Source organism: Lonchura striata, chromosome 6 (assembly GCF_046129695.1).
Source record: "Lonchura striata isolate bLonStr1 chromosome 6, bLonStr1.mat, whole genome shotgun sequence".
Lineage (NCBI taxonomy): Eukaryota > Metazoa > Chordata > Aves > Passeriformes > Estrildidae > Lonchura > Lonchura striata.
Window position 1 is genome coordinate 54,002,548 of NC_134608.1, and position 25,477 is coordinate 54,028,024.

Genomic DNA, 25,477 nt, shown 5'->3' on the forward strand with positions numbered 1-25,477 from the left:
CACGGAGGTGTCTCAGGCACTGAGCAGCTGAGAGAGCAGCATTTCCCCACATTTGCCAGAGCAGATGCTCCCGTGTGTGCACACAGACAGGAAGAGTCAGTGCAGGGTGCCTGTGAGAAATTCCCCGGGGAGGCAGGGAAATGCTCCCTGCGGATCCCTTGGCATCTCCTCACCGTGCCAAGGCTTGGGCCCCCAGCCCTGGGGGATCGGCCCAAGAGCCGCCGGCGCTCGGGGATCACCCAAGGGCAGCAGACGGAGAGATCCCAGCTCGGAGAGGCCCCAGGGCCAGGGAGCTTCTGCTCAGCGCTGCTGGAACCAGGAGAGCTCCAAGGGGCTCCTTTTGGCCCTGCTCACAGGGCCCAAGGGATGGGCTTCAGCCACAGCAATGTTTCACCCCGGCCACCCTGGGAGCTGGCAACTTGCTGTGGAAACGTGAGAGCAGGGATGCTGTGGCATCCAGGGAAGTGAAAGAATTGCCAAGGCTGTTGATAAAAGCCCAGGAGGTGGTTGGACAGCAGCAGTTCCTGGGAGCAGAGGGTGTTTGTGATCAGCGCCAGAGGAGCTGAGCCCAGGGGCTGCTCCTCAAGGCTGAGGCCTCCCAAGCACGGATCAGAGCCCAGTGCGGGCTGGAAAGGGGGTGGGGGATGCACCAGCACAGGGAGGGTGACGCTCTGGATATTTATTATTCAGGTGACTTAAGGAATCCCTCAGCCACAGTCCCAGGGTCCCTCAGCCGTGCAGGGCAAGCTACCAAGAGACTCAGATCATTGTGTCCTTGGTGGGATCATTTGTGTTGCCCCTTTTTTCTTTTTGCTCCTCAAAGACCCTCTGGAGGGAGAGCCGGAGGGACCCCACAGAGCAGGGCCTCCAGCACCTCCCCACCAAGAAGTAGATGAAGGGTTTGATGCTGCTGTTGATGCAGGTGAACAGGAAAAAAACCAGGGAGGGTACATCGAGGTAACCTAGCTGCTGCAGGAAATCGCAGATGATGAGGAGGAGAGTGAGGAGCACAATGAGGACAGTAACGATGTCACGCCTCGTGGGTTGCTGCTGCTGGGAGCCCCACTTGGCCTTAATGAAATCAATTGTGCTGGAAATGACCATGGGTGCAACAAAGAGGAGCAGGATGATGGTGTACATGGAGATAAGAGCTGCCTGGCAGTGCCCTTGTTCCTCTGATGGACACAGGGATGTCACCGTGGGAAGGACAGTGAAGACAGCAAAGAAGGCCCAGTATTGAACACTGCCCAGCACCCAAAACAGGCGCTGAGGAAGTTCACAGCGGCAGCAGAGCTGGAAGATCTTTTCAATATACACCACAGGGGGGTTGGGCATCAGCCAGTACAGCCCCCAGTAGTAGGACAGCATTGACAGCTTGAAAAGAAAATTTAAATACAGCAGGGGCACAAGAGGAGAGCAGGACATGTCCTCCACCAGGAAGAGCAGGGCAGAGGGGACTGTGAGGAGAAGGAAGAGGAAGTCAATGACAGCCTGGGTGAAGATGCCATCGTTACAAATTTTCAGTTGGAGGAGGCAGAGCACAGCCCCGTTCCCGGCCAGCCCACAGAGGCAGATGAGCAGTGTCACACTGTGTATGGCCACACTGGGGACATCTGCCTCACACAGATCATCTCTATCAGTGGGTGAGATGGCAGGCAGGGACATGGTGGTCACCTCCATGGATGGACGCTGGGCAGGCGGTGGGATGTGGCCCTGGCTGTGGTCAGAGTGGATGGGGAGTCCGTGCTTGGAGAATCCAGGGATGGACCATGCAGCTCCTCAGCAGCTCCCTGCAGTTGGAAAGATTCAGTGGAGAGAAGTGAGATGTGCAGGGGAGGAGGGCAGTGGAAATGGTGGGGTGTGAGAGGACGGTGGGAGGGTCGGGCTGGTTTGGGAGGAAGCTGATAAATAACATAGAGAATAAAACTTGTCAGTTCTTCTGTAGTTGTTCAAAAGTCAAGTGGCAAAAAAGATAAAAGGATGTAAAGGCTGGCAGACAGGATGACAAACATGGCAGGAACCAATGCAGAAACAGAGAAGGAGGCCTTTAGGGGTTTTGGGGCAAGTTCTGGAACAAGAAGCAACATTGCATGGCCAGAGGAAAAGTTCAAGGCAAGGTCACCTTTAACATGGCAGAATTCATTGAATATGACCACCAGAGAGACCCCTCTTAATAAACCTCCAGGATCATAAAAGGATTTCTAGGAGGAGGTGGATGCATGGAAATGAGTTCTAGGAAAATTGTGATTATGCATTAGATAAGCAACACTTTTTAAAGACTACAATGTATTAATACCCTGTTGTAAAGTCTCACCATATACAGAATACAAGAAGTGATCCTTCTGTGTCTTGTGGAGGTAAAGAATTTCTGCTTCCAAATGCTTTTCACTGTGTTATAAAGTTTGTTCAGGCCCAGTTCAGAATTAGGATACAGCTGGGATGCACAGGAGAAGAGAGAGGAGCTGGGGAGGGCACTGGGGTCACTGGGAGAGGGTGGCAGGAACAGAGCAGCTGCTGGAGGAGAGGAAGTTTGGGATAAGGAGGAAGGAAAACATTCCACTGACCTGTTTCCTGTGGGGCAGCAGCAGGCAAAGGGGTCTGTGAAGATCAGTGGCGCTTCCTGGAACCTCTGGCTCCTTTGGGATCCATGTCCTAAAGCGGCTCCTGCCAGGTCAGTGACATGAAGGAGAAAGTGCCCAGATCACCACGAGCTCCTCACTCCTGTCCCACTGGCTCCTCTGTGTGGCCTGTCCTGTATTTTTGCAAGGCTCAGTGGGGTCATAGGGCAGGTGGAAGTGGTTTTACAGCTTTGGCTGTATCAGAGCTCCATTCCCTCACTTATCTTGAATTTTTTTCCTTTGTCATAGAGGAAGTAGCTTTGTCTAAATGTCGAAGTGAAAAATTTTGCAACTGGCTCCATGGTCCTCTTAATGAGAACCACTCCTTCCCTGCATAATATCCTATTCTCCAACTGCCTTCCCTCTCCTGACAGGTTTCTACCATTCCTCATTTCCCTACCCTGAGGGGTCATTTTCCCTCCAGCAGCAGAGAGCTGCTGGTGGTGCTGGTGGCACTGGACTGCTGGCAGTGCCGGCAGTGCCGGCAGTGCTGTTGAGGCATCTGGTGCTTCTCAGAAACAACTCCCATTCTGGGAACAGCTCTAGAATCATTGCCAAAACCTCCCCTGGGCCCAAAGGACCACAATGGAGTCAAGCATTACCATTTCTGTAATTCCAAAGCAGGTTCTCGCAGCCCAAAACAAGGACAGCAACTGCTTGCAGCCAAGTTACCAGCACTTAAGAGCCCACCCTCATTACTGCCAATCCCCTTGATGGTGCAATGAAAGCTACTAGGGACCAGATTTTGGGGTGCTGTGATTCTCTTTCCAGCCCTTCATTAGGGCTCATCCTCATACTTGTCAGACATGGCAGCATTAGTTTGTTTTTACCTGACCTCACCCCTCTGGGCAACCTGTGCCAGGTCCTCACCACCCTCTCAGGGAAGGATTCCTTCCCAATATCCAATCTGAACCCATCCTTTGTCCGTGGGAAACTGTTCCCCATTGTCCTGTCACTCCATGCCCTTGTCCAAGGTCCCTCTCCACCTCTCCTGGAGCCCCATCATCTCCTGGATCATGAAGTGTTTGCCCTTGAAAGGGCTGGGCTGTGGGAGATGTGAGATTCCATAGCTGGGGACACAAACATGGTGTCAGCAGGGAAGAGAGGTGACAGTTCTGGTCCCAGGGCTGGCAGTTTCCAGCAGGAGCATTCCAAATCCCTGAGGCACATGTCAGCCTGTGTTGGCATCATCTCACCTCAGCTTTCTAGGAGTTCCTTGGAATTCCCTGTAGGCTGCAGTCTGACTGCCAAGGGAGTGTGGAAGATGACTCAGGGGAAACCTTCTCAGAATTACAATTTTCTCAGAAATAAAGCCAAGAGAGAAGCATTGATTTACCTCTCCTCAGCAGAAAGACATTGCTGAGCTCCTGTGCTCCATCTCAGGCACAGAATTGATTATTGCATGAATCCTCTTGGAAACTGCATGGTGAAGGTACAGTGCCACTGAAATTGCAGTATACAAGTGGGAAAACGGAATTTGGACCAGAAACCAAAGATTCACAGGACATTTATATTGCAGGGTCCTAAGGAGCCACCCCTGGAATGAGATGTGGCAAGTTCAGGCAGTTAAAAGGACAAGATTTTGGGACTGGAGTTGCTTTAAAAACAGAAGAGGAAGGTGACATGGAGACAAACTGCTTTTCCCTTAGGTCTCCTTGCTGAGGCTCTCTCCTGTTCCTCAGTTCCTGGACAGAGTGAAGAGCAGATGGGAAGCAGAGCCCTGATCCCGTCCCAGGCTCTGAACTAGTTCCCTGTTTGTGAGAGCCCTGGAGAACACGAGGCAGCACGGAGAACAGGGGGCTGTGGCAGGAGCTGGACAGAGCCCGCGCCGGACGCTGCTCGGGCTCGCCCCACGGGCTTCGCTCCCCTTTCCCAAGTGACCATTCCAGGGAAGCTCCTGAAGATCCCACCCCAGGGACAGCAGCTGGGGTGTGTGAGGAGATGTGAGTGCACTACAGTGAAGTTCTCCAGGCTGTGAGAGGAAACAAGGTCAGACTCTTCTCGTTCAGCTTAATCAGTGCCCCACATTGGGTGGAGCCTGGTGATAAATTTTGGGGGGAGAATTGAGATCTGTAGGGAATTAAAAGTGATAAATACTGTGGGAAATTGGAGAGAATATTCAAAGGAGTGTCCTGATGAAGGAATCCTCCAGCAGCTCAGTGATCTCAACAGACACCTGAGAGTCCAGGTCACATCCATCCCAAAGCCATTTGCTCTCTGCTATCTCCATGGGCAATCTTTTCCTTCTCCAATTGTTTTCCTCCTCCAGCTCTGTCCTGTCCACAGCCAGGAAGGAGGTATGTCCCTGGCTTTTCTGCCAAGCACACCAGACCAGGCTCCCACATCCTACTTGCCATCTGTCCTGTCTCTCGCCTCTCCCTGTGCTGCTCCCCATGGAAGCTGTGAGTAGGAAAAGATGGGAAAAGCCACGTTTGGAGGACAGCAGTGTTGTTGTGGTTTCTCTCTGGTATCATCCCTCCAGCTGTGTGGGGGCAAGGAGAAGCAGCAGAGGTGTCACAATGAGCACTTTGTCCCCTGCCAGCGAGGGAGACAGCCCTGCCTGCTGGAGCCAGCCCGGTGGGAAGGCATCCAAAGGAATCTGGAATGAGGAGAACCACGACAACTGGAGCGAGAGTGACAACAGGCACTGGAGCAAAGTGCCTGCCACGCTGCTGCTGCTGCTGTGCCTGTGTGGAATGGTGGGAATGGGGCTGTGCTCCTGCTCCTTGGCCAACAGCAGTGCCCGCCCTCTGATTTACTTCCTGGCTGGGAGCTGTGCAAAGGAATTCACCCCCTCTGTTAGTGTTGCCTTCCAGAGGCCTTTTGAGGATGTGCCAGAGGCAAGGAATGGGGACAAGACTGTAATCATCATGAAGTGGAGTCATCATGAAATAGAGGCATCATAATATAGAACCATAAAATATCCAGAGTTAGAAAGAACCCACAAGGATCACGGAGCTGAGCCCCTGTCTGCACAGGACATCCCAACAATCCCATCCTGTGCCTGAGAGCATTGTGCAAATGCTCCTTGAGCTCTGTCAAGCTGGTGCTGTGTACAGCAGGGGAACTCCTGCCTGGAATGGATGTGGAATGACGTGAGGAATCATCATGGAATGGTTTGGGTTGGAAGGAACCTTAGAGATCATTTCATTCCAACCCTTCTGCTGTAGGAAGTGGCACCCAGGAAACCTGTTGCTTTGAAATCACTGCATTGAGTCTTTCCTGTTCCACAGGGCCAAGCTTTCTCTGTCTCAGAATTGAACCTTATTACCCTGTGGAATTGTAAAATTGAGTCACCAAGCTGAGAGCTTTTCTCTCTGGATTTTCTTGTTTTGTTTGCTGAAAAACAGCATGCAGGTGGGTAAGAAATCTCGGCACAGCAGTGCAGAATGATTTCTGGGCAGATCCTGTCCATCTCCAGCATCTCCTGACACATGGGAATACCCTGTGGAGGCTTCACACTGAGTTTTGTTGTGCAGGCGAGTATGCAGCTGTTTGGGAAGGCCCCTGGAAGGCTTTCCCCAAAACCCACACCGAGTTTGGGGCTGTGGCCTGTCTTGTGAGTTGGAGAAGGATTGTTTTAATGATCCTTCCAACCCAAACCATTCTAGGATTCCATGGCAAACATCAAGCTGAGGTAGGGAGTGGCCTGGGTGGCACTGGAGACAAGGAAGGTGCTGGAAAGTTAAAAAAAAAAAAAATACATTGAAGGATCATGATCCTCCTGCACTTACCTTGAAAGAAAGCCCCTGGCTGAGTTGTTCTTCCCTGGACAAGAGGTTGCACCATGGAATGTTTCTACTCTGCAATGGACAGGAAAAAGGAAGACAGGGAGAGAAAAACCCTCTCAGGTGTCAAAGTCCTGTGTTCTGTTAGTTATTAACTGCTCTGTTAGTAAATGTTCCTTAGGTGTTTAACCTCATGTGTGTCTCCAAAGCCTGACTCACCATCCACGGCTTTCCCTTTCACTTCCCTTCCCAAAAGCCTTGGCACATTGGTTTCCCCTGGATTTAAGGCAGTGGGAAAAGGAGAGACAACTTCCCCTTGAAAAAGAGCTGTGGCTGGTGCCCAGGTCTCTCCCAGGAGGAATGAGGAGATCCTGGCACTGCCAGCATCATCCCAACCATTGCAGGCATGTGCCTTAGGAAGGGCTCTGGAATGAGACAGGTACTGCCCTGCTCACGGACAAGGCAGAGGCTTTGGGATAAAATAAGGAAAGAAGGAAATGAGCCATTTTGGACTCTGTTCACCAGGAACAGGCTCTGCACTGAAGCCTGGATGTTGTTTATTCAACAGCTTCTGTGGTCAGCTTTACCACATTGGAATCAAAGACATAAATGCAAACTTAATTTAGGGCTGGTTACAGAATGCAAAGATCAGCAGAGGCTGGGCTGTGGCTGAAGCTGCTCTGCAGAGTCACTGTTCAGCTCCTCCTGAGGATGGCCAGGCTCAGGATGGAGGTGGTCAGGGGCTTCCTTGGACATTGATGCTGGGGAAGCAGAGGATGGCCCCATTCTGCAGAAGAGCAGCATAACCCTGATTTCTGTGCAATTCAATGGTCCAAGAATCCGGTGATGGGAATTTCTATGTTTCAAGCTCTTTTTGGTTACAGGCACCAAAGGCTTCAAGGGAGTTCACTATTAACCCTGCACTTTAGTCAGAAGGATTTAATTCTGGAATTAGAGAACATGACAAATTCCTTTTGAAAGGATAAGGGAATGTTGCTGTCCCTCCCCAGCTCTGCAGCCCTACCTGGTGTCCTTTCCCATCAGCTGGGAATGCAGGGCTGGCTCTGCTGGACAGAAGGGGAAGGATGCTCCATGTGATGCCAACCCTTCTCCTGCTATTGAGAGGCATCAGTCCTGCAGGAATTTGGGAAATCTGTGCCACCCCGTGCTGGTTGTGTCTCTAGGGCTTAACATATCCCATGCTGTGCCAGCAAGAGCTCCCTGAAAAAACCATGAAACTCATCTGCTGAGCCAAAGGAGATGGAGTTCATTCCCTGGGGCTGAGGCCATGAGGGTCATTCCATGGGGAATAGAGCTGGGGAACAGCACTGAGCCCAGCTGCACTGCCTGGAGCCGTGTGGATCCAGGAGGCAGGAGGAAAGCCATACTCCAATGTGCTCCCTGCAGAGCATCCCCCAAAAATCACCCAAGGCAATGCTCCTGCTCCCTACTTCTGCAGGAATACACCACCATGGGGAGGGTGGTCCTGTGGATATTGTTTAATCAGGAGACTTAAGGAAACTTTCTGTCACTCTCCTGGGGTCCTTCAGCAGAGCAGTGGAAGAGACCAGCAGGCTCAGACCCCTGTGTCCCTGGGGGCATCATTTCTGCAGTCTTTTTTATTTTTGGCTTCTGAAAGACCCTCTGGAGAGAGAGCTGAAGGGACCCCACAGAGCAGGGCCTCCAGCACCTTCCCTCCAAGAAGTAGATGAAGGGTTTGAAGCTGCTGTTGATGCAGTTAAGCAGGAAAACCATCTGGGATGGCACAGTGATGTAACCGAGCTTCTGCAGGAAATTCCACATTATGAGGAGGAGAGTGAGGAGCACAGTGAGGACAGTAACGATGTCGCGCCTCTTGGGTTGCTGCTGCTGGGAGCCCCACTTGGCCTTAATGAAATCTATTGTGCTGGAAATGACCATGGGTGCAACAAAGAGGAGCAGGATGATGGTGTACATGGAGATGAGAGCTGTCTGGCAGTGGTCCTGGTAGTGTGATGGGCACAGGGATGTCACCATGGGAAAAAAGGTGAAGAGAGTAAAGAAGGCCCAGCATTGGAAAACATCCACCACCCTAAACATGTGCAGAGGAAGTTCAGAGCGGCAGCAGAGCTGCCAGAGATTGTCAATGTAGTACACAGTGCCACCGGGCATCAGCCAGTAGAGCCCCCAGTAGCAGGTGATCACCGATAACTGGTAATGAATATTGAGATACAGCGGGGGCATGATTGTAGAACAGGACATGTCCTCCACCAGGGAGAGCAGGGTGGAGGGCAATGTGAGGAGAAGGAAGAGGAAGTCAACGAAAGCCATGTCAAAGAAGTCAGAGTTACAACTTTTAAGTTGGAGGAGGCAGAGCACAGCCCCGTTCCCAGCCAGCCCAAAGTGGCAGATGAGCGGTGTCACACTGTGAATGGCCACACTGGGGACATCTGTCTCACAGAGATCATCTCCATCAGTGGGTGAGATGGCAGGCAGGGACATGGTGGTCATCTCCATGGATGGATGCTGGGCAGGCGGTGGGATGTGGCCCTGGCTGTGGTCAGAGTGGATGGGGAGTCAGTGCTTGGAGAATCCCGGGATGGACCATGGGGCTCCTCAGCAGCTCCCTGCAGTTGGAAGGATTCAGTGGGGAGGAGTGAGATGTGCAGGGGAGGAGGGAGGTAGAAATGGTGGGGTGGGAGAGGACGGTGGGAGAGTCGGGCTGGTTTGGGAGGAGGCTGATAAATAACATAGAGAATAAAACTTGTCAGTTCTTCTGTAGTTGTTCAAAAGTCAAGTGGCAAAAAAGATAAGAGGATGTAAAGGCTGGCAGACAGGATGACAAACATGGCAGGAACCAATGCAGAAACAGAGAAGGAGGCCTTTAGGGGTTTTGGGGCAAGTTCTGGAACAAGAAGCAACATTACATGGCCAGAGGAAAAGTTCAAGGCAAGGTCACCTTTAACATGGCAGCATTCATTGAATATGACCACCAGAGAGACCCCTCTTAATAAACCTCCAGGATCATAAAAGGATTCCCAGGAAGAGGTGGATGCATGGAAATGAGTTCTAGGAAAATGGTGTTTTATGCATTAGATAAGTAACACTTTTCATTGCCTACGTGTGGTTATAATATATTAACAACCTGTTGTAAAGTCTCACCATAAACACAAAACAAGAAGTGATCCTTCTATGTCTTGTGCAGGTAAAGAATTTCTGCTTCCAAATGCTTTGCAATATGTTATAAAGTTTGTTCAGGCCCAGTTCAGAATTAGGGTACAGCTGGGATGCACAGGAGAAGAGAGAGGAGCTGGGGAGGGCACTGGGGTCACTGGGAGAGGGTGGCAGGAACAGAGCAGCTGCTGGAGGAGAGGAAGGTGGGGCAGGGAGGAAGGAAAACATTCCACTGACCTGTTCCCTGTGGGTCAGCAGCAGGCAAAGGGGTCTGTGCAGATCAGCGGCGCTTCCTGCAACCTCTGGCTCCTTTGGGATCCATGTCCTAAAGCGGCTCCTGCCAGGTCAGTGACATGAAGGAGAAAGTGCCCAGATCACCAGGAGCTCCTCACTCCTGTCCTGCTGGCTCCTCTCTGTTCCCTGTCCCTCAGTTGTTTTGCAAGGCTTGGTGGGACAATCGGAAATTTAATCTTTGGCTACGTCAGAATTTCACTTCCTCAGAGTTGTTTGTCTTGACTTTTTTGCTGCCAGAGAGGAAATATCTCAACATGCAGATTTCTTTGAGTGGCTCCTCATTTCCTCCTGACTAGAAACACTCTTCCCAATGGGACATTCTCCAAATGCTTTCCCTCTCTCAGCAGGTTCTGCCATTCCTCATTTCCCTACCCTGAGGGGTCATTTTCCCTCCAGCAGCAGAGAGCTGCTGCTGGTGCTGGTGGCACTGGGCTGCTGGCAGTGCTGCGAGTGCTCACAGCACTGCTGAAGCATTTGGCTGCTTCTCAGAAACAACTCCAATTCTGGGAAGAGGTCTCGGATCATTGCCAAAACCTTCCCCAGCTTCAAGAAAGGAATCTGAGCTGAGAATTCAATTTCTGTCATTCCAATGCAGGTTGCCACAGCCCAAAGGAAGGACAGCACTCAGTTGCTTGCAGCCATGTTATCAGCACTCAGAGCCCACCCTCATTACTGCCAATCCCCTTGATGGTGCAATAAAAGCTACTAGGGACCAGGTTTTGGGGTGCTGTGATCCTCTTTCCAGCCCTTCATTAGGGTTCATCCTCCTCCTCCTCCTCAGACATGGCAGTATTTGTGTTTGTTTTTACCTGACCCCACCCCTCTGGGAAACCTGTGCCAGGTCCCCTCCACCATTACAGGAAAGGATTCCTTTCCAATATCCAATCTGAACCCATCCTCTGTCTGTGGGAAGCCATTCCCCATTGTCCTGTCACTCCATGCCCTTGTCCAAGGTCCCTCTCTACCTCTCCTGGAGCCTCAGCATCTCCTGGATCATGAAGTGTTTGCCCTTGAAAGGGCTGGGCTGTGGGAGATGTGAGATTCCATAGCTGGGGACACAAACATGGTGTCAGCAGGGAAGAGAGGTGACAGTTCTGGTCCCAGGGCCGGCAGTTTCCAGCAGGAGCATTCCAAATCCCTGAGGCACATGTCAGCCTGTGTTGGCATCATCTCACCTCAACTTTCTAGGAGTTCCTTGAATTCACTGTAGGCTGCAGTCTGACTGCCAAGGGAGTGTGGAAGATGACTCAGGGGAAACCTGCAACTTTCTAAGGATTAAAGCCAGGAGAGCAGCATTGATTTGCCTCTTCTCAGCAGAAATTACATTGCTGAAATCCTAAGTCATCCCTCTGCTCTGTTCCTGTGCTCCATCTCAGGCACAGAATTGATTATTGCATGAATCCTCTTGGAAACTGCATGGTGAAGGTCCAGGGTCACTGAAATTGCAGTATACATGTGGGAAAACTAGATTTGAAGCAGAAGTCATAGGTTTTGTCCTGCAGGGTCCTAAAAATCTTCCTGCTGAATGATAGGGGACAATTTGCACTCATTCAAAGACATGATTTCATAGTTAGTGTTTCTAAGAGGAACCTGACACAAACTGCTTTTCCCAGAAGGAATGAGCAGCTCTTGGAACTGTCAACAGACAGCTCATTTCAACCATAGCAGGCACCAGCCTTAGGAAGAGCTCTGGAATGAGACAGATACCTGACCTCCTCACAGACAAGCCAGAGGCCTTAGAATGGGGAAAAACAAGTAAGTGAGCCATTTTTGGACACTGTTTACCAGTGACAAGCTGTGCAGCAAAGCCCAGATGTTGTTTATTCAATAAAATCTGGGGCCGGAGTTACCATACTGAAATACAACAAAAGGCAGAAATCGGAATCTGATTTAGGGGGAGTAACAAAATGAAAATGATCAGTATAGCAGAGTTTATTCCTTGGGGCTAAGGCAATGAGGGTCATTCCATGGGGAATACAGGAACAGCACTGAGTACAGAGCCATGTTTTCCCATCTTTCTGGCTCTCTCTGAGGTGCCACATCTCCAGAAGTGCCTCATGTGCAGAAGTGCCTCAGAGAGCTGTCACCTCCACCACAGTGTCCCCAGGGCCGTGGCTCCCCTCGTCACTCTGAGCTTTCTCCTCAAACACCCTCCGCAGAGCGACTCTAACGGAGTGCTGGAAGCGGCGCCGCCGGCAGCTCCCCACCAGCACGTAAATCACCGGGTTGAGGGAGCAGTTCAGAACTGCCAGCAAAAAGGAGGTGTGTTCTGGGAATAAATCACCAGAATCAGGGAGATGGAGGAAAACCTCCACGCAGAAAGGGATGCTGAAAGCGAAGAAGAACAGCAGGACATTGAGCAGGATGGCCACAAAGAGCTTCCCTGGCTGCTGCCTCCGGGAGCCACAGCGCAGCTTGAGGAACAGGAGCAGGTTGGAAACCAACATCATGAGGGAAAAAACCACAGAAATGGCAAGGGCTACACCCACAAGGATGTTCACAGAGTCTTCATTGTAGATGTAGGTGAGGCAGAGGGAGGAAGCAAAAACCCCTGCGAGGGTCCAGAGGGCCCCGCTGACGACGCCCGAGAGGTGCCGGGGGCGGTGGCAGCGGTACCAGATGGGGCAGAGGACGGAGACGCAGCGCTCCACGCTGAGGGCTGCCAGCAGCCCCAGGCTGCTCAGGTCAAACAGGTGGCACAAGAACCCCAGGACAAACACAAAATATCTATAGCCACCAATAGAAGGAGCCAAAGACGTGCAAAATGCTGCTAAGGCTAGAAAAGCCAACATAATCAGGAGAAACAGAAGGAGCAGGGAGAAGTCAGCAACAGCCAGATTCAGGATGTAGACAGTGAAAGGACTCTGCTTTGTGTGGAAGCCCAGGAACCACACGACCACCCCATTCCCCACCAGCCCACAGAGGGAAATCCCCAGGCACACCCCTGCAAAGGCAATCAAGGTGTAGGGAATGCTTGAGCATTCAGATATGATATATTCCTCCCAGTCCATAAATCCATAAAGTGTATAGTTTGTTGTGCTGTTCTCCTCCATGGTGAATGATCTTGCTCCCAGCAGCTGCCTTCTCCCTTTCCCTCCACCTCCTAGGGAGAGAGGGGAAACCTGAGGGAAATAAGGGACGTCAGCATTCCCAGCACTTCCCATCTGTCTGCACAGCCCCACGCCAACCCCGGGAAGAACCCTCACCCCTGTAGTGACCAGGACAGGCTCCCAGCCCTCCAGCCCGACCCTAGACAGGAATCTCCCAGCAGTCCATCCCTGGACTCCTACCTCCAGTAGGAACAGCGCTGTCACAGCAGCACCAGGAGAAAGGATTTGGGGATGGCTGCTGGAATCACTGGCTCTGCTTCAGCTTCAGCTTCAGCCCTGGTGCCTGGGTGCAGCCCTTGGCCCAGAGATCGCATCCCATGGTCAGAGCCTCCCCTCACAATCTCCCCACATCAGTGACAGCTTCCCCTCACATGTCCCAGGGACAGAGACCTTATCAGGACGAGGTGGCCACATCACCCCCTTCCTCTCTTCCCTCCAGTTCTTCATGAGGAGCTGCTGATCTGTTATGATCCTATTAATGCAGGCACGTGGACTTTTGAATTTTAAACATCATTTACTGGATCTAAAACAATGAAAAGGAAACGACAGCACAGATAATATTATGTCCCTTTGGATGCTGGGAATCCTGTGTCAAAATCCTCCTCTGGTCAGGGCAGATCCTGTCCGTGGAAGGGGTACTCCACTATGATCTGTTCAGCTATTACAGCATTTTCTAAACCACTCAGAAATTCCAGACCTCATTAGATACCAACAGAGCCCCTGAGCAGCAGCCATGGGGATGAGCACTGTCCTTGTGTCCAGTTGCTGTGGGAAATCACCAGTGCCCAGACATGGGACTGCACGAAGGCTTTGCCCTCAGCCTCTAATCCCATCCTGTCTAATCCCAATCATCAGCCTAATCACCCCTGCTGGGCATGTGTCTCCTCAGAGATTAGGTTTGTGGGGTACATAGTGCTGCCAAAGCGCTCTTATCTCCAAGTGGCTCCTGCCACAACCTCAGCCTTCCACAGCAAGGGGACTGGCATTTTATTTCTTATTTTCTGCCCCTTTTTCATGTGTTCTCCATCTCCTTGGGGTTGTATGTTGTGCTTGTCATCTCCAGGACTGATGGTCGATGTGCTCTCCAGGGTGTCCAGCCTGGAGCTGCAGGATTTGGAGCTAGAGAAAGACTTGAAACAAGGAGAAACTTAGGCTCAGCATCCATCCACAAGAGGGAGATGGAAAAAGGTGCAACTCCTGAAGTTTCTCCCAGAAGGAAGTTGGAAGAAGTCTTTGAGCACAAGTGCCATGTCACTAGAGGCACTGAGCAATTTGTGGTGTTGCATGTCTGCACATGAGTGACTTCTCACTCCTGAAGGTCTCTGCCTCATCTCTCTCACCCCTCTGCCATCCTCCATCCCTGGGAATGATTTATATCCCCTTCTGCATTGATGAGTGGAGCACCGGGCACACGCAGTGAAAGCCAAAAGCCCCTTGCATGGTGGGATGACATTGGAGAGTGGCAGAGGAAGGGGGTGATGTGGGCACCTCGTCCTGATAAGGTCTCTGTCCCTGGGACATGTGAGGGGAAGCTGTCACTGATGTGGGGAGATTGTGAGGGGAGGCTCTGACCATGGGATGCGATCTATGGGCCAAGGGCTGCACCCAGGCACCAGGGCTGAAGCTGAAGCTGAAGCAGAGCCAGTGGTTCCAGCAGCCATCCCCAAATCCTTTCTCCTGGTGCTGCTGTGACAGCGCTGTTCCTACTGGAGGTAGGAGTCCAGGGATGGACTGCTGGGAGATTCCTGTCTAGGGTCGGGCCGGAGGGCTGGGAGCCTGTCCTGGTCACTACAGGGGTGAGGGTTCTTTCCGGAGTTGGCGTGGGACTGTGCAGACAGATGGGAAGTGCTGGGAATGTTGATGTCCCTTATTTCCCTCAGGTTTCCCCTCTCTCCCTAGGAGGTGGAGGGAAAGGGAGAAGGCAGCTGCTGGGAGCAAGATCATTCACCATGGAGGAGAACAGCACAACAAACCTCACCCTGAACAATACACTTTATGGATTTATGGACTGGGAGGAATATATAATATATCAATGCTCGAGCATTCCCTACACCTTGATTGCCTTTGCAGGGGTGTGCCTGGGGATTTCCCTCTGTGGGCTGGTGGGGAATGGGAATGGGAATGGGGTGGTCGTGTGGTTCCTGGGCTTCCACACAAAGCAGAGTCCTTTCACTGTCTACATCCTGAATCTGGCTGTTGCTGACTTCTCCCTGCTCCTTCTGTTTCTCCTGATTATGTTGGCTTTTCTGACCTTAAAAACATTTTGCATATCTTTGTTTCCTTTTATTTTTTACTATAGATACTTTATATTTTTCCTGGGGTTCTTGTGCCACCTGTTTGACCTGAACAGCCTGGGGCTGCTGGCAGCCCTCAGCGTGGAGCGCTGCGTCTCCGTCCTCTGCCCCATCTGGTACCGCTGCCACCGCCCCCGGCACCTCTCGGGCGTCGTCAGCGGGGCCCTCTGGGCCCTCGCAGGGGTTTTGGTGTCCTCTGTCTACCTCAGTTTTACTGAAAAGTTTGAGACGATCCTTGCAGGTGTTGTCTTTCTATTTCCCTGATTTTGTCCTTCGTGATGTTGGTTTCCAACCTGCTCCTGTTCCTCAAGCTGCGCTGTGGCTCCCGGAGGCAGCAGCCAGGGAAGCTCTTTGTGGCCATACTGCTCAATGTCCTGCTGTTCTTCGCCTTCGGCATCCCTTTCTGCGTGGAGGTTTTCCTCCATCTCCCTGATTCTGGTGATTTATTCCCACAACACACCTCCATTTTGCTGGCAGTTCTGAACTGCTCCCTCAACCCGGTGATTTACGTGCTGGTGGGGAGCTGCCGGCGGCGCCGCTTCCAGCACTCCGTTAGAGTCGCTCTGCGGAGGGTGTTTGAGGAGAAAGCTCAGAGTGACGAGGGGAGCCACGGCCCTGGGGACACTGTGGTGGAGGTGACAGCTCTCTGAGGCACTTCTGCACATGAGGAACTTCTGGAGATATGGCACCTCAGAGAAAGCCTGAAGTATGGAGACAAGGGCACTCCATGCAGCGTAACCATGCTCAGTCCTGTTCCTCACCTGTATTTATTCCCCATGGAACTGTGGGAGTCCAGGGCTTCCCTCTGGCTGCCCTGGAAGGTCTGAGACCCTGGCAGGATGTCAGGAACCCCCCTGTACAGAGCCCCCAGAGACACTGTCTGTGATCTCTGTCAATGGAAAAGAGTTTTCAATCTTACAGGATGAATCACTAGCTCTGAGTGTTTGATATAGGTAAGAATTAGTGTGGCATGGGTGCAAAAGTAGAATTTTAGGATTCTAGATAAGGGGTTCAAAGGGGACAAGATGGAGGAAACTGGGTTTGTCCTGTCCTTCTTCTTCTTCTTCTTCATGTCTTCCATGTTTCACTGTGGTGTTGGCATTTTTCTGTTGGTTTAGCCTGGGGACACACTGTTCAAGGTAGGTGACAGATATTGGCACATTATTGTAAATACAGCACAGGTAGTTTCTGGTATTTAATGTTTGTAATATCCCGCTGAGGGGAGAACCCCACACACTGCCCTGCAGGAGAGACCTGTGGTAGGGCCGCAGAACATGTTAGAAATGAGGAAGATTGAAACAAGCTTGAAACAAGCTTGAAACCAGCATAGACGATTTATGACTTCTACTTTGGCAGCGGGGCTGAAAAACAGAGACTTTCCACAATCTTGGAATCATTTAAATACCACAGATTCCGTCATAATTGGCAGCCCTGGGTGGGCAGTCTGAGGGGCCACAAGCCCGGAGGACTGGAGCCCAGACCATCAACCCAGCCTGAGCACCAAGGGGCCCGTTTTCCAGAAGGGCATGAACTAGACACCGAAACCCAGACTGAGAAGACCAGCATGGCCAGAGAAGGATTCCTGAACAGACAGCTTAAATCTCTGCAGAGACAAGTCACCTCAAATTTGACCTGGGAAGGAGGAAGACCCCAGGCGCTGGGAACGTCCCCATTTGAAATGTCTCTGGATCGAGTTTGCAGATGATGCACAGAGTTAGTGGTAAGACCCGTCAAAAATTAAGAACACTTATCCCCAGAAGATAAAACAACCTTGAAGCTTCAAAATCCAGGAAATATTATGCTGGAGGCAACTTTGAAGGGAACCGTGGGGGCTGCTTATCGCTATTACTGGGCAGCTGTTATTTCCCCGGGGTGGAGGGGGGAGTGGTACCATCAAGCCAACAGGACAGTGGGGGCCCTTTCCAAGGAAATGGGGGGCGGCATTAATCCCATCAGAAAGAGGGTGGGGGGCTGGTCACCACCATTGGGACTCCAGACCCTGATGCTTTTTGAGGCATGTTTGCCTGATTTGCAAAGACCGACGAGAAACTTTACCCTGGCGCAGAACTCCTTTCACCCCCCTTCACAGGGAAACAGGCGGAGAGGCGGTGGGGAGGCAGAGACAGCGCCGGGAGCAGCAGGGGTGCAGGCGGGCTCTGTTGCCCCAGGGGTCGCGGGGAAAGGTGGGAGCCTGCACCCTTCTTCCCAGACAGAAATCCTGTCCATGACGCCACTTTTATGTCACTATCTGCTTGTAGGGGGGTGTCGTGATGGTTTGTAAACCAATCCCAAAAGTGCAAAAAGGCAAACAACAAGGGACTATCAGTTTAATGACAACAAATGCACCTTTATTAGGGGCCAAAACAAAAAATGCAATAGTGGGGTCAGAAATGAGATAAAAGTATAGAGTAAGGGGGGGCGGAGGGGGGGGGGGGGGCGGCGATGGGAATAGCTCCCAACACAGGCGAGATCCTCACTGCTCCAGAAGATGGGGAAGGATGGTCTGTGTGATCCCAACCCCTCTCCTGCCATTGAGAGGCACCAGCCCTGCAGGGATTTGGGAAATCTCCAATACCCCGTGCTGGATGTCTCCCCAGGTCTTAACACATCCCCTTCTTTGCTGGTAAGAGCTCCATGAAAACACCATGAAACTCATCTGCTGAGCTGAAGGAGATGGAGTTCATTCCCTGGGACTGAGGCCATGAGGGTCATTCCATGCGGAACTGAGCTGGGGAACAGCACTAAGCCCAGCTGCACTGCCTGGAGCCGTGTGGATCCAGGAGGGAGGAGGAAAGCCATACTCCAATGTGCTCCCTGCAGAGCATCCCCCAAAAATCACCCAAGGCAATGCTTCTGCTCCCATTTCCTGCAGGAATAGATCACCATGGGGAGGGTGATCCCATGGATATTGCTTAATCAGGAGGCTCCGAGAAACCTTCAGCCACTCTCCTCGGGTCCTTTAGAAGAGCAGTGTGAGGGATCAGCAAGATCAGACCCCCGTGTTCCTGGGGCATCATTCCTATGGGTAGTTTATTTTTTCTGGTCTTCAAAGACCGTCTGGAGGGAGAGCCGGAGGGACCCCACAGAGCAGGGCCTCCAGCACCTCCCCACCAAGAAGTAGATGAAGGGTTTGAAGCTGCTGTTGATGCAGTTAAGCAGGAAAACCATCTGGGAGGGTACAAGGATATAACCGAGCTGCTGTAGGAAATTGCAGAAAATGAGGAGGAGAGTGAGGAGCACAATGAGGGTGATAGCGATGTTGCGCCTCTTGGGTTGCTGCTGCTGGGAGCCCCACTTGGCCTTAATGAAATCTATTGTGATGGAAACGAGCAGGGGTGAAGCCAAGAGGAGCAGGATGATGGTGTTCATGGAGATAAAAGCTGCCCGGCAGAGCTCCTGCTGGTGTGACGGGCACAGGGATGTCACCGTGGGAATGACAGTGAAGAGAGCAAAGAAGGCCCAGAACTGGACACCGTTCAGCAACCACATCAGGCGCAGAGGAAGTTTGCAGCGGCAGCAGAGCTGGAAGAGGTTATCCATATACACCACAGGGTTGTTGGGCATCAGCCAGTACAGCCCCCAGTAGTAAGAGACATCAGACAGCTTGAAAAGAAAATTCAGGTGCAGCAGGGGCAAAACAGGAGAGCAGGACATGTCCTCCACCACGGAGAGCAGGGTGGAGGGGACTGTGAGGAGAAGGAAAAGGAAGTCAACGACAGTCACGGTGAAGATGCGATAATTACAATTTTCCAGTTGGAGGAGGCAGAGGACAGCCCCGTTCCCGGCCAGCCCACAGAGGCAGATGAGCAGTGTCACAATGTGAATGGCCACACTGGGGACATCTGCCTCACACAGATCATCTCCATCAGTGGGTGAGATGGCAGGCAGGGACATGGTGGTCACCTCCATGGATGGACGCTGGGCAGGCGGTAGGATGTGGCCCTGGCTGTGGTCAGAGTGGATGGGGAGTCAGTGCTTGGAGAATCCAGGGATGGACCATGAGGCTCCTCAGCAGCTCCCTGCAGTGGGAAGGATTCAGTGGGGAGGAGTGAGATGTGCAGGGGAGGAGGGAGGTGGAAATGGTGGGGTGTGAGAGGACGGTGGGAGGGTCGGGTTGGTTTGGGAGGAGGCTGATAAATAACATAGAGAATAAAACTTGTCAGTTCTTCTGTAGTTGTTCAAAAGTCAAGTGGCAAAAAAGATAAAAGGATGTAAAGGCTGGCAGACAGGAAGACAAACATGGCAGGAACCAATGCAGAAACAGAGAAGGAGGCCTTTAGGGGTTTTGGGGCAAGTTCTGGAACAAGAAGCAACATTGCATGGCCAGAGGAAAACTTCAAGGCAAGGTCACCTTTAACATGGCAGCATTCATTGAATATGACCACCAGAGAGACCCCTCTTAATAAACCTCCAGGATCATAAAAGGACTCCCAGAAGGAGGTGGATGCATGGAAATGAGTTTTAGGAAAATGGTGTTTATGTATTAGATAAGCAACACTTTTCAATGCCTACATGTGGTTATAATATATTAACAACCTGTTGTAAAGTCTCATCATACACACAGCACAGGAAGAGATCCTTCTGTGTCCTGTGCAGGTAAAGAATTTCTACTGCCAAATGCTTTTCACTGTGTTATAAAGTTTGTTCAGGCCCAGTTCAGAATTAGGGTACAGCTGGGATGCACAGGAGAAGAGAGAGGTGCTGGGGAGGGCACTGGGGTCACTGGGAGAGGGTGGCAGGAACAGAGCAGCTGCTGGAGGAGAGGAAGGTGGGGCAGGGAGGAAGGAAAACATTCCACTGACCTGTTCCCTGTGGGGCAGCAGCAGGCAAAGGGGTCTGATGAGCTCCAGATGAGCCATGCCTCCTGGTACCTTTTGCTCTTTTGGGATCCATATCATGAAGTGGATCCTCTCAGGCCTGTACCATGCAGAAGAATGTCCCCAGATCACCAGGAGCTCCTCACTCACTCCTGTTCTTCTGTGCCCTGTGCTGGTGTTGCTCCCCAAGACTCACTGGGGTCATAAGGCTGTCAGAAGTGGTTTTACAACTTCGGCTGGGTCAGAGTTTCACAGGCTTAGAGTTTTAGGCACAAACCAAAAAAAAATAGAAAAAAGTCTTCGTCTTTTTGAATGGCTCCTCATTTCTTCTGGATTAGAAACACTGCTTCCCAGGAGAATGTCCACTCTCTGCCTGTCTTCCCTTCCCCACAAGGGAATGGTTTCTACCATTTCCTTGTTTCTCTTCCCTGAGGGGTCATTGTCCCTTCAGCAGCAGAGGGATACTGGAGGTACTGGTGACACGGGAATGCTGGCAATGCTGGCAGTCTTGTTGAAACAGCTGTGTGCTTCTCAGAATCAACTCCCAATATGTTAATACCTCCATGATCATTGCCAAAACATGCTCAGAGCCAAACTGCGCTGAGCTGCTCTCCATTCTATCCCCGTCGTCGCATCCTCATTCCTGCTCCCCATCCCCACCCCATTCTCCATCCTCATCCCATCCTATCACATCTCTCAGCTTTCCCAGACTGCAGTCACTCCTCTGCTCCAAGCGTGATCTATCAGTCTCTGCTGTCCTCCAGTGGGGAGATTTGGGGTTTCTGGTACCCAGACCCTGTCCAACCCTTCTGACTGTCTCCTGAGCCCTACAAAATCGCCTCCAACACCCCAGACTGTCGCCAGGGCCCCCTTTTCCACCCAACAGCTGTGATCCTGCACCGCTCCACCAAGGACCGCCGGCAGTGTCTCTCCTCATCCTAGCCATATTGTTCTAAGACCCAGGAGTGGGGAGGAAAGCCCAGCCCCTTATCCACTCCTCAGGAGAACACAGGATGCTAAATGTGGATGGAGCCAGTGCAGAAACAGATTAGCAGGTCTACAGTGGATAGGAGGCAAATACTCCCTGCGGATCCCTTGGCATCTCCTCACCGTGCCAAGGCTTGGGCCTCCAGCCCTGGGGGATCGGCCCAGGAGCCGCCGGCGCTCGGGGATCACCCGAGGGCAGCAGACGGAGAGATCCCAGCTCGGAGAGGCCCCAGGGCCAGGGAGCTTCTGCTCAGCGCTGCTGGAACCAGGAGAGCTCCAAGGGGCTCCTTTTGGCCCTGCTCACAGGGCCCAAGGGATGGGCTTCAGCCACAGCAATGTTTCACCCCGGCCACCCTGGGGGCCGGCAACTCGCTGTGGAAGCGTGAGAGCAGGGATGCTGTGGCATCCAGGGAAGTGAAAGAATTGCCAAGGCTGTTGATAAAAGCCCAGGAGGTGGTTGGACAGCAGCAGTTCCTGGGAGCAGAGGGTGTTTGTGATCAGCGCCAGAGGAGCTGAGCCCAGGGGCTGCTCCTCAAGGCTGAGGCCTCCCAAGCACGGATCAGAGCCCAGTGCGGGCTGGAAATGGGGTGGGGGATGCACCAGCACAGGGAGGGTGACGCTCTGGATATTTATTATTCAGGTGACTTAAGGAATCCCTCAGCCACAGTTCCAGGGTCCCTCAGTAGTACAGGGCAAGCTACCAACAAACTCAGATCATTGTGTCCATGGTGGGATCATTTGTATTGCCACTTTTTTCTTTTTGCTCCTCAAAGACCCTCTGGAGGGAGAGCCGGAGGGACCCCACAGAGCAGGGCCTCCAGCACCTCCCCACCAAGAAGTAGATGAAGGGTTTGAAGCTGCTGTTGATGCAGGGGAACAGGGAAAAAACCAGGGAGGGTACATTGAGGTAACCTAGCTGCTGCAGGAAATCGCAGATGATGAGGAGGAGAGTGAGGAGCACAATGAGGACGATAACGATGTCACGCCTCGTGGGTTGCTGCTGCTGGGAGCCCCACTTGGCCTTAATGAAATCAATTGTGCTGGAAATGACCATGGGTGCAACAAAGAGGAGCAGGATGATGGTGTACATGGAGATAAGAGCTGCCTGGCAGTGCCCTTGTTCCTCTGATGGACACAGGGATGTCACCGTGGGAAGGACAGTGAAGACAGCAAAGAAGGCCCAGTATTGAACACTGCCCAGCACCCAAAACAGGCGCTGAGGAAGTTCACAGCGGCAGCAGAGCTGGAAGATCTTTTCCATATACACCACAGGGGTATTGGGCATCAGCCAGTACAGCCCCCAGTAGTAGGACAGCACTGACAGCTTGAAAAGAAAATTTAAATACAGCAGGGGCACAAGAGGAGAGCAGGACATGTCCTCCACCAGGAAGAGCAGGGCGGAGGGGACTGTGAGGAGAAGGAAGAGGAAGTCAATGACAGCCAGGGTGAAGATGCCATCGTTACAAATTTTCAGTTGGAGGAGGCAGAGCACAGCCCCGTTCCCAGCCAGCCCACAGAGGCAGATGAGCAGTGTCACACTGTGAATGGCCACGCTGGGGACATCTGCCTCACACAGATCATCTCCATCAGTGGGTGAGATGGCAGGCAGGGATATGGTGGTCACCTCCATGGATGGACGCTGGGCAGGCGGTGGGATGTGGCCCTGGCTGTGGTCAGAGTGGATGGGGAGTCAGTGCTTGGAGAATCCAGGGATGGACCATGAGGCTCCTCAGCAGCTCCCTGCAGTGGGAAGGATTCAGTGGGGAGGAGTGAGATGTGCAAGGGAGGAGGGCGGTGGAAATGGTGGGGTGGGAGAGGGAGGTGGGAGGGTCGGGTTGGTTTGGGAGGAGACTGATAAATAACATAGAGAATAAAACTTGTCAGTTCTTCTGTAGTTATTCAAAAGTCAAGTGGCAAAAAAGATAAAAGGATGTAAAGGCTGGCAGACAGGATGACAAACATGGCAGGAACCAATGCAGAAACAGATAAGGAGGACTTTAGGGGTTTTGGGGCAAGTTCTGGAACAAGAAGCAACATTGCATGGCCAGAGGAAAAGTTCAAGGCAAGGTCACCTTTAACATGGCAGCATTCATTGAATATGACCACCAGAGAGACCCCTCTTAAGAAACCTCCAGGATCATAAAAGGATTTCAGGATGAGGTGGATGCATGGAAATGAGTTCTAGGAAAATGGTGTTTTATGCATTAGATAAGTAACACTTTTCATTGCCTACGTGTGGTTATAATATATTAATAACCTGTTTTAAAGTCTCACCATAAACACAATACAAGAAGTTATCCTTCTATATCTTGTGCAGGTAAAGAATTTCTGCTTCCAAATGCTTTGCAATATGTTATAAAGTTTGTTCAGGCCCAGTTCAGAATTAGGGTACAGCTGGGATGCACAGGAGAAGAGAGAGGAGCTGGGGAGGGCACTGGGGTCACTGGGAGAGGGTGGCAGGAACAGAGCAGCTGCTGGAGGAGAGGAAGGTGGGGCAGGGAGGAAGGAAAACATTCCACTGACCTGTTCCCTGTGGGTCAGCAGCAGGCAAAGGGGTCTGTGCAGATCAGCGGCGCTTCCTGGAACCTCTGGCTCCTTTGGGATCCATGTCCTAAAGCGGCTCCTGCCAGGTCAGTGACATGAAGGAGAAAGTGCCCAGATCACCAGGAGCTCCTCACTGCTGTCCTGCTGGCTCCTCTCTGTTCCCTGTCCCTCAGTTGTTTCGCAAGGCTTGGTGGGACAATCGGAAATTTAATCTTTGGCTACGTCAGAATTTCACTTCCTCAGAGCTGTTTGTCTTGACTTTTTTGCTGCCAGAGAGGAAATATCTCAACATGCAGATTTCTTTGAGTGGCTCCTCATCTCCTCCCGACTAGAAACACTCTTCCCAATGGGACATTCTCCAAATGCTTTCCCTCTCTCAGCAGGTTCTGCCATTCCTCATTTCCCTACCCTGAGGGGTCATTTTCCCTCCAGCAGCAGAGAGCTGCTGCTGGTGCTGGTGGCACTGGGCTGCTGGCAGTGCTGCGAGTGCTCACAGCACTGCTGAAGCATTTGGCTGCTTCTCAGAAACAACTCCCATTCTGGGAAGAGGTCTCGGATTCCCTGGTCCCAAGAAAGCAATCTGAGCTGAGAATTCAATTTCTGTCATTCCAATGCAGGTTGCCACAGCCCAAAGGAAGGACAGCACTCAGTTGCTTGCAGCCATGTTATCAGCACTCAGAGCCCACCCTAATTACTGCCAATCCCCTTGATGGTGCAATGAAAGCTACTAGGAACCAGGTTTTGGGGTGCTTTGATCCTCTTTCCAGCCCTTAATTAGGGTTCATCCTCCTCCTCCTCCTCAGACATGGCAGCATTTGTGTTTGTTTTTACCTGACCCCACCCCTCTGGGAAACCTGTGCCAGGTCCTCACCACCCTCTCAGGGAAGGATTCCTTCCCAATATACAATCTGAACCCATCCTCTGTCTGTGGGAAACTGTTCCCCATTGTTCTGTCACTCCATGCCCTTGTCCAAGGTCCCTCTCCACCTCTCCTGGAGCCTCATCATCTCCTGGATCATGAAGTGTTTGCCCTTGAAAGGGCTGGGCTGTGGGAGATGTGAGATTCCATAGCTGGGTACACAAAAATGGTGTCAGCAGGGAAGAGAGGTGACAGTTCTGGTCCCAGGGCCGGCAGTTTCCAGCAGGAGCATTCCAAATCCCTGAGGCACATGTCAGCCTGTGTTGGCATCATCTCACCTCAACTTTCTAGGAGTTCCTTGGAATTCCCTGTAGCCTGCAGTCTGACTGCCAAGGGAGTGTGGAAGATGACTCAGAGGAAACCTGCAACTTTCTAAGGATTAAAGCCAGGAGAGCAGCATTGATTTGCCTCTTCTCAGCAGAAATTACATTGCTGAAATCCTAAGTCATCCCTCTGCTCTGTTCCTGTGCTCCATCTCAGGCACAGAATTGATTATTGCATGAATCCTCTTGGAAACTGCATGGTGAAGGTCCAGGGTCACTGAAATTGCAGTATACATGTGGGAAAATTAGATTTGAAGCAGAAGTCATAGGTTTTGTTCTGCAGGGTCCTAAAAATCTTCCTGCTGAATGATGGGGGACAATTTGCACTCATTCAAAGACATGATTTCATAGTTAGTGTTTCTAAGAGGGACCAGACACAAACTGCTTTTCCCAGAAGGAATGATGAGCTCTTGGAACTGTCAACAGACAGCTCATGTCAACCATAGCAGGCACCAGCCTTAGGAAGAGCTCTGGAATGAGACAGATACCTGACCTCCTCACAGACAAGCCAGAGGCTTTAGAATGGGGAAAAACAAGTAAGTGAGCCATTTTTGGACACTGTTTACCAGTGACAAGCTGTGCAGGAAAGCCCAGATGTTGTTTATTCAGTAAAATTTGGGCCCAGAGTTACCACACTGAAAAGCAACAAAAGGCAGAAATCGGAATCTGATTTAGGGGGAGTAACAAAAT

The 25,477-nt window shown here is 51.7% G+C and overlaps 5 protein-coding genes across 6 annotated transcripts; 1 reads left to right on the forward strand and 4 right to left on the reverse strand.

Moving 5' to 3' along the window:
* Window positions 1-664: 664 nt before the first annotated feature.
* On the reverse strand, window positions 665-6,469 carry LOC110468534 (uncharacterized). The gene is given in 5 exon segments (XM_077784338.1): window positions 665-1,715; window positions 1,718-1,790; window positions 2,565-2,593; window positions 2,596-2,664; window positions 6,353-6,469. Coding segments are annotated over 5 exon segments (1,182 nt in total). The 5' UTR covers window positions 6,408-6,469; the 3' UTR covers window positions 665-759.
* Window positions 6,470-7,909: 1,440 nt separating this feature from the next.
* On the reverse strand, window positions 7,910-8,857 carry LOC144246393 (proto-oncogene Mas-like). The gene is given in 2 exon segments (XM_077783786.1): window positions 7,910-7,954; window positions 7,957-8,857. Coding segments are annotated over 2 exon segments (918 nt in total). The 5' UTR covers window positions 8,843-8,857; the 3' UTR covers window positions 7,910-7,922.
* A 189-nt stretch (window positions 8,858-9,046) lies between these two features.
* On the reverse strand, window positions 9,047-20,286 carry LOC110484934 (mas-related G-protein coupled receptor member D-like). Of its 2 annotated transcripts, none has more exons than XR_013340110.1 (2): window positions 20,000-20,286; window positions 9,047-9,063 (listed from the first exon to the last, which is right to left on the reverse strand). XR_013340110.1 is itself a non-coding variant. In XM_077783785.1 (2 exons), exon 2 carries the CDS (start codon window positions 19,104-19,106, stop codon window positions 18,228-18,230), a length of 879 nt encoding a protein of 292 aa, XP_077639911.1. In that variant the 5' UTR covers window positions 19,107-19,216; window positions 20,000-20,286; the 3' UTR covers window positions 18,176-18,227. The 2 variants fall into 2 exon arrangements, 1 of the variants encoding a protein (XP_077639911.1); XM_077783785.1 differs by lacking the exon at window positions 9,047-9,063 and adding an exon at window positions 18,176-19,216.
* Window positions 14,853-15,847, forward strand: LOC144246527 (mas-related G-protein coupled receptor member H-like). Its single transcript, XM_077784441.1, is given in 2 exon segments — window positions 14,853-15,450; window positions 15,453-15,847. Coding segments are annotated over 2 exon segments (993 nt in total).
* A 1,424-nt stretch (window positions 20,287-21,710) lies between the features above and the next one.
* LOC144246528 (proto-oncogene Mas-like) lies at window positions 21,711-23,838 on the reverse strand. The gene is made up of 2 exons (XM_077784442.1): window positions 23,525-23,838; window positions 21,711-22,741 (listed from the first exon to the last, which is right to left on the reverse strand). Exon 2 carries the CDS (start codon window positions 22,629-22,631, stop codon window positions 21,711-21,713), a length of 921 nt encoding a protein of 306 aa, XP_077640568.1. The 5' UTR covers window positions 22,632-22,741; window positions 23,525-23,838.
* Window positions 23,839-25,477: the final 1,639 nt, after the last annotated feature.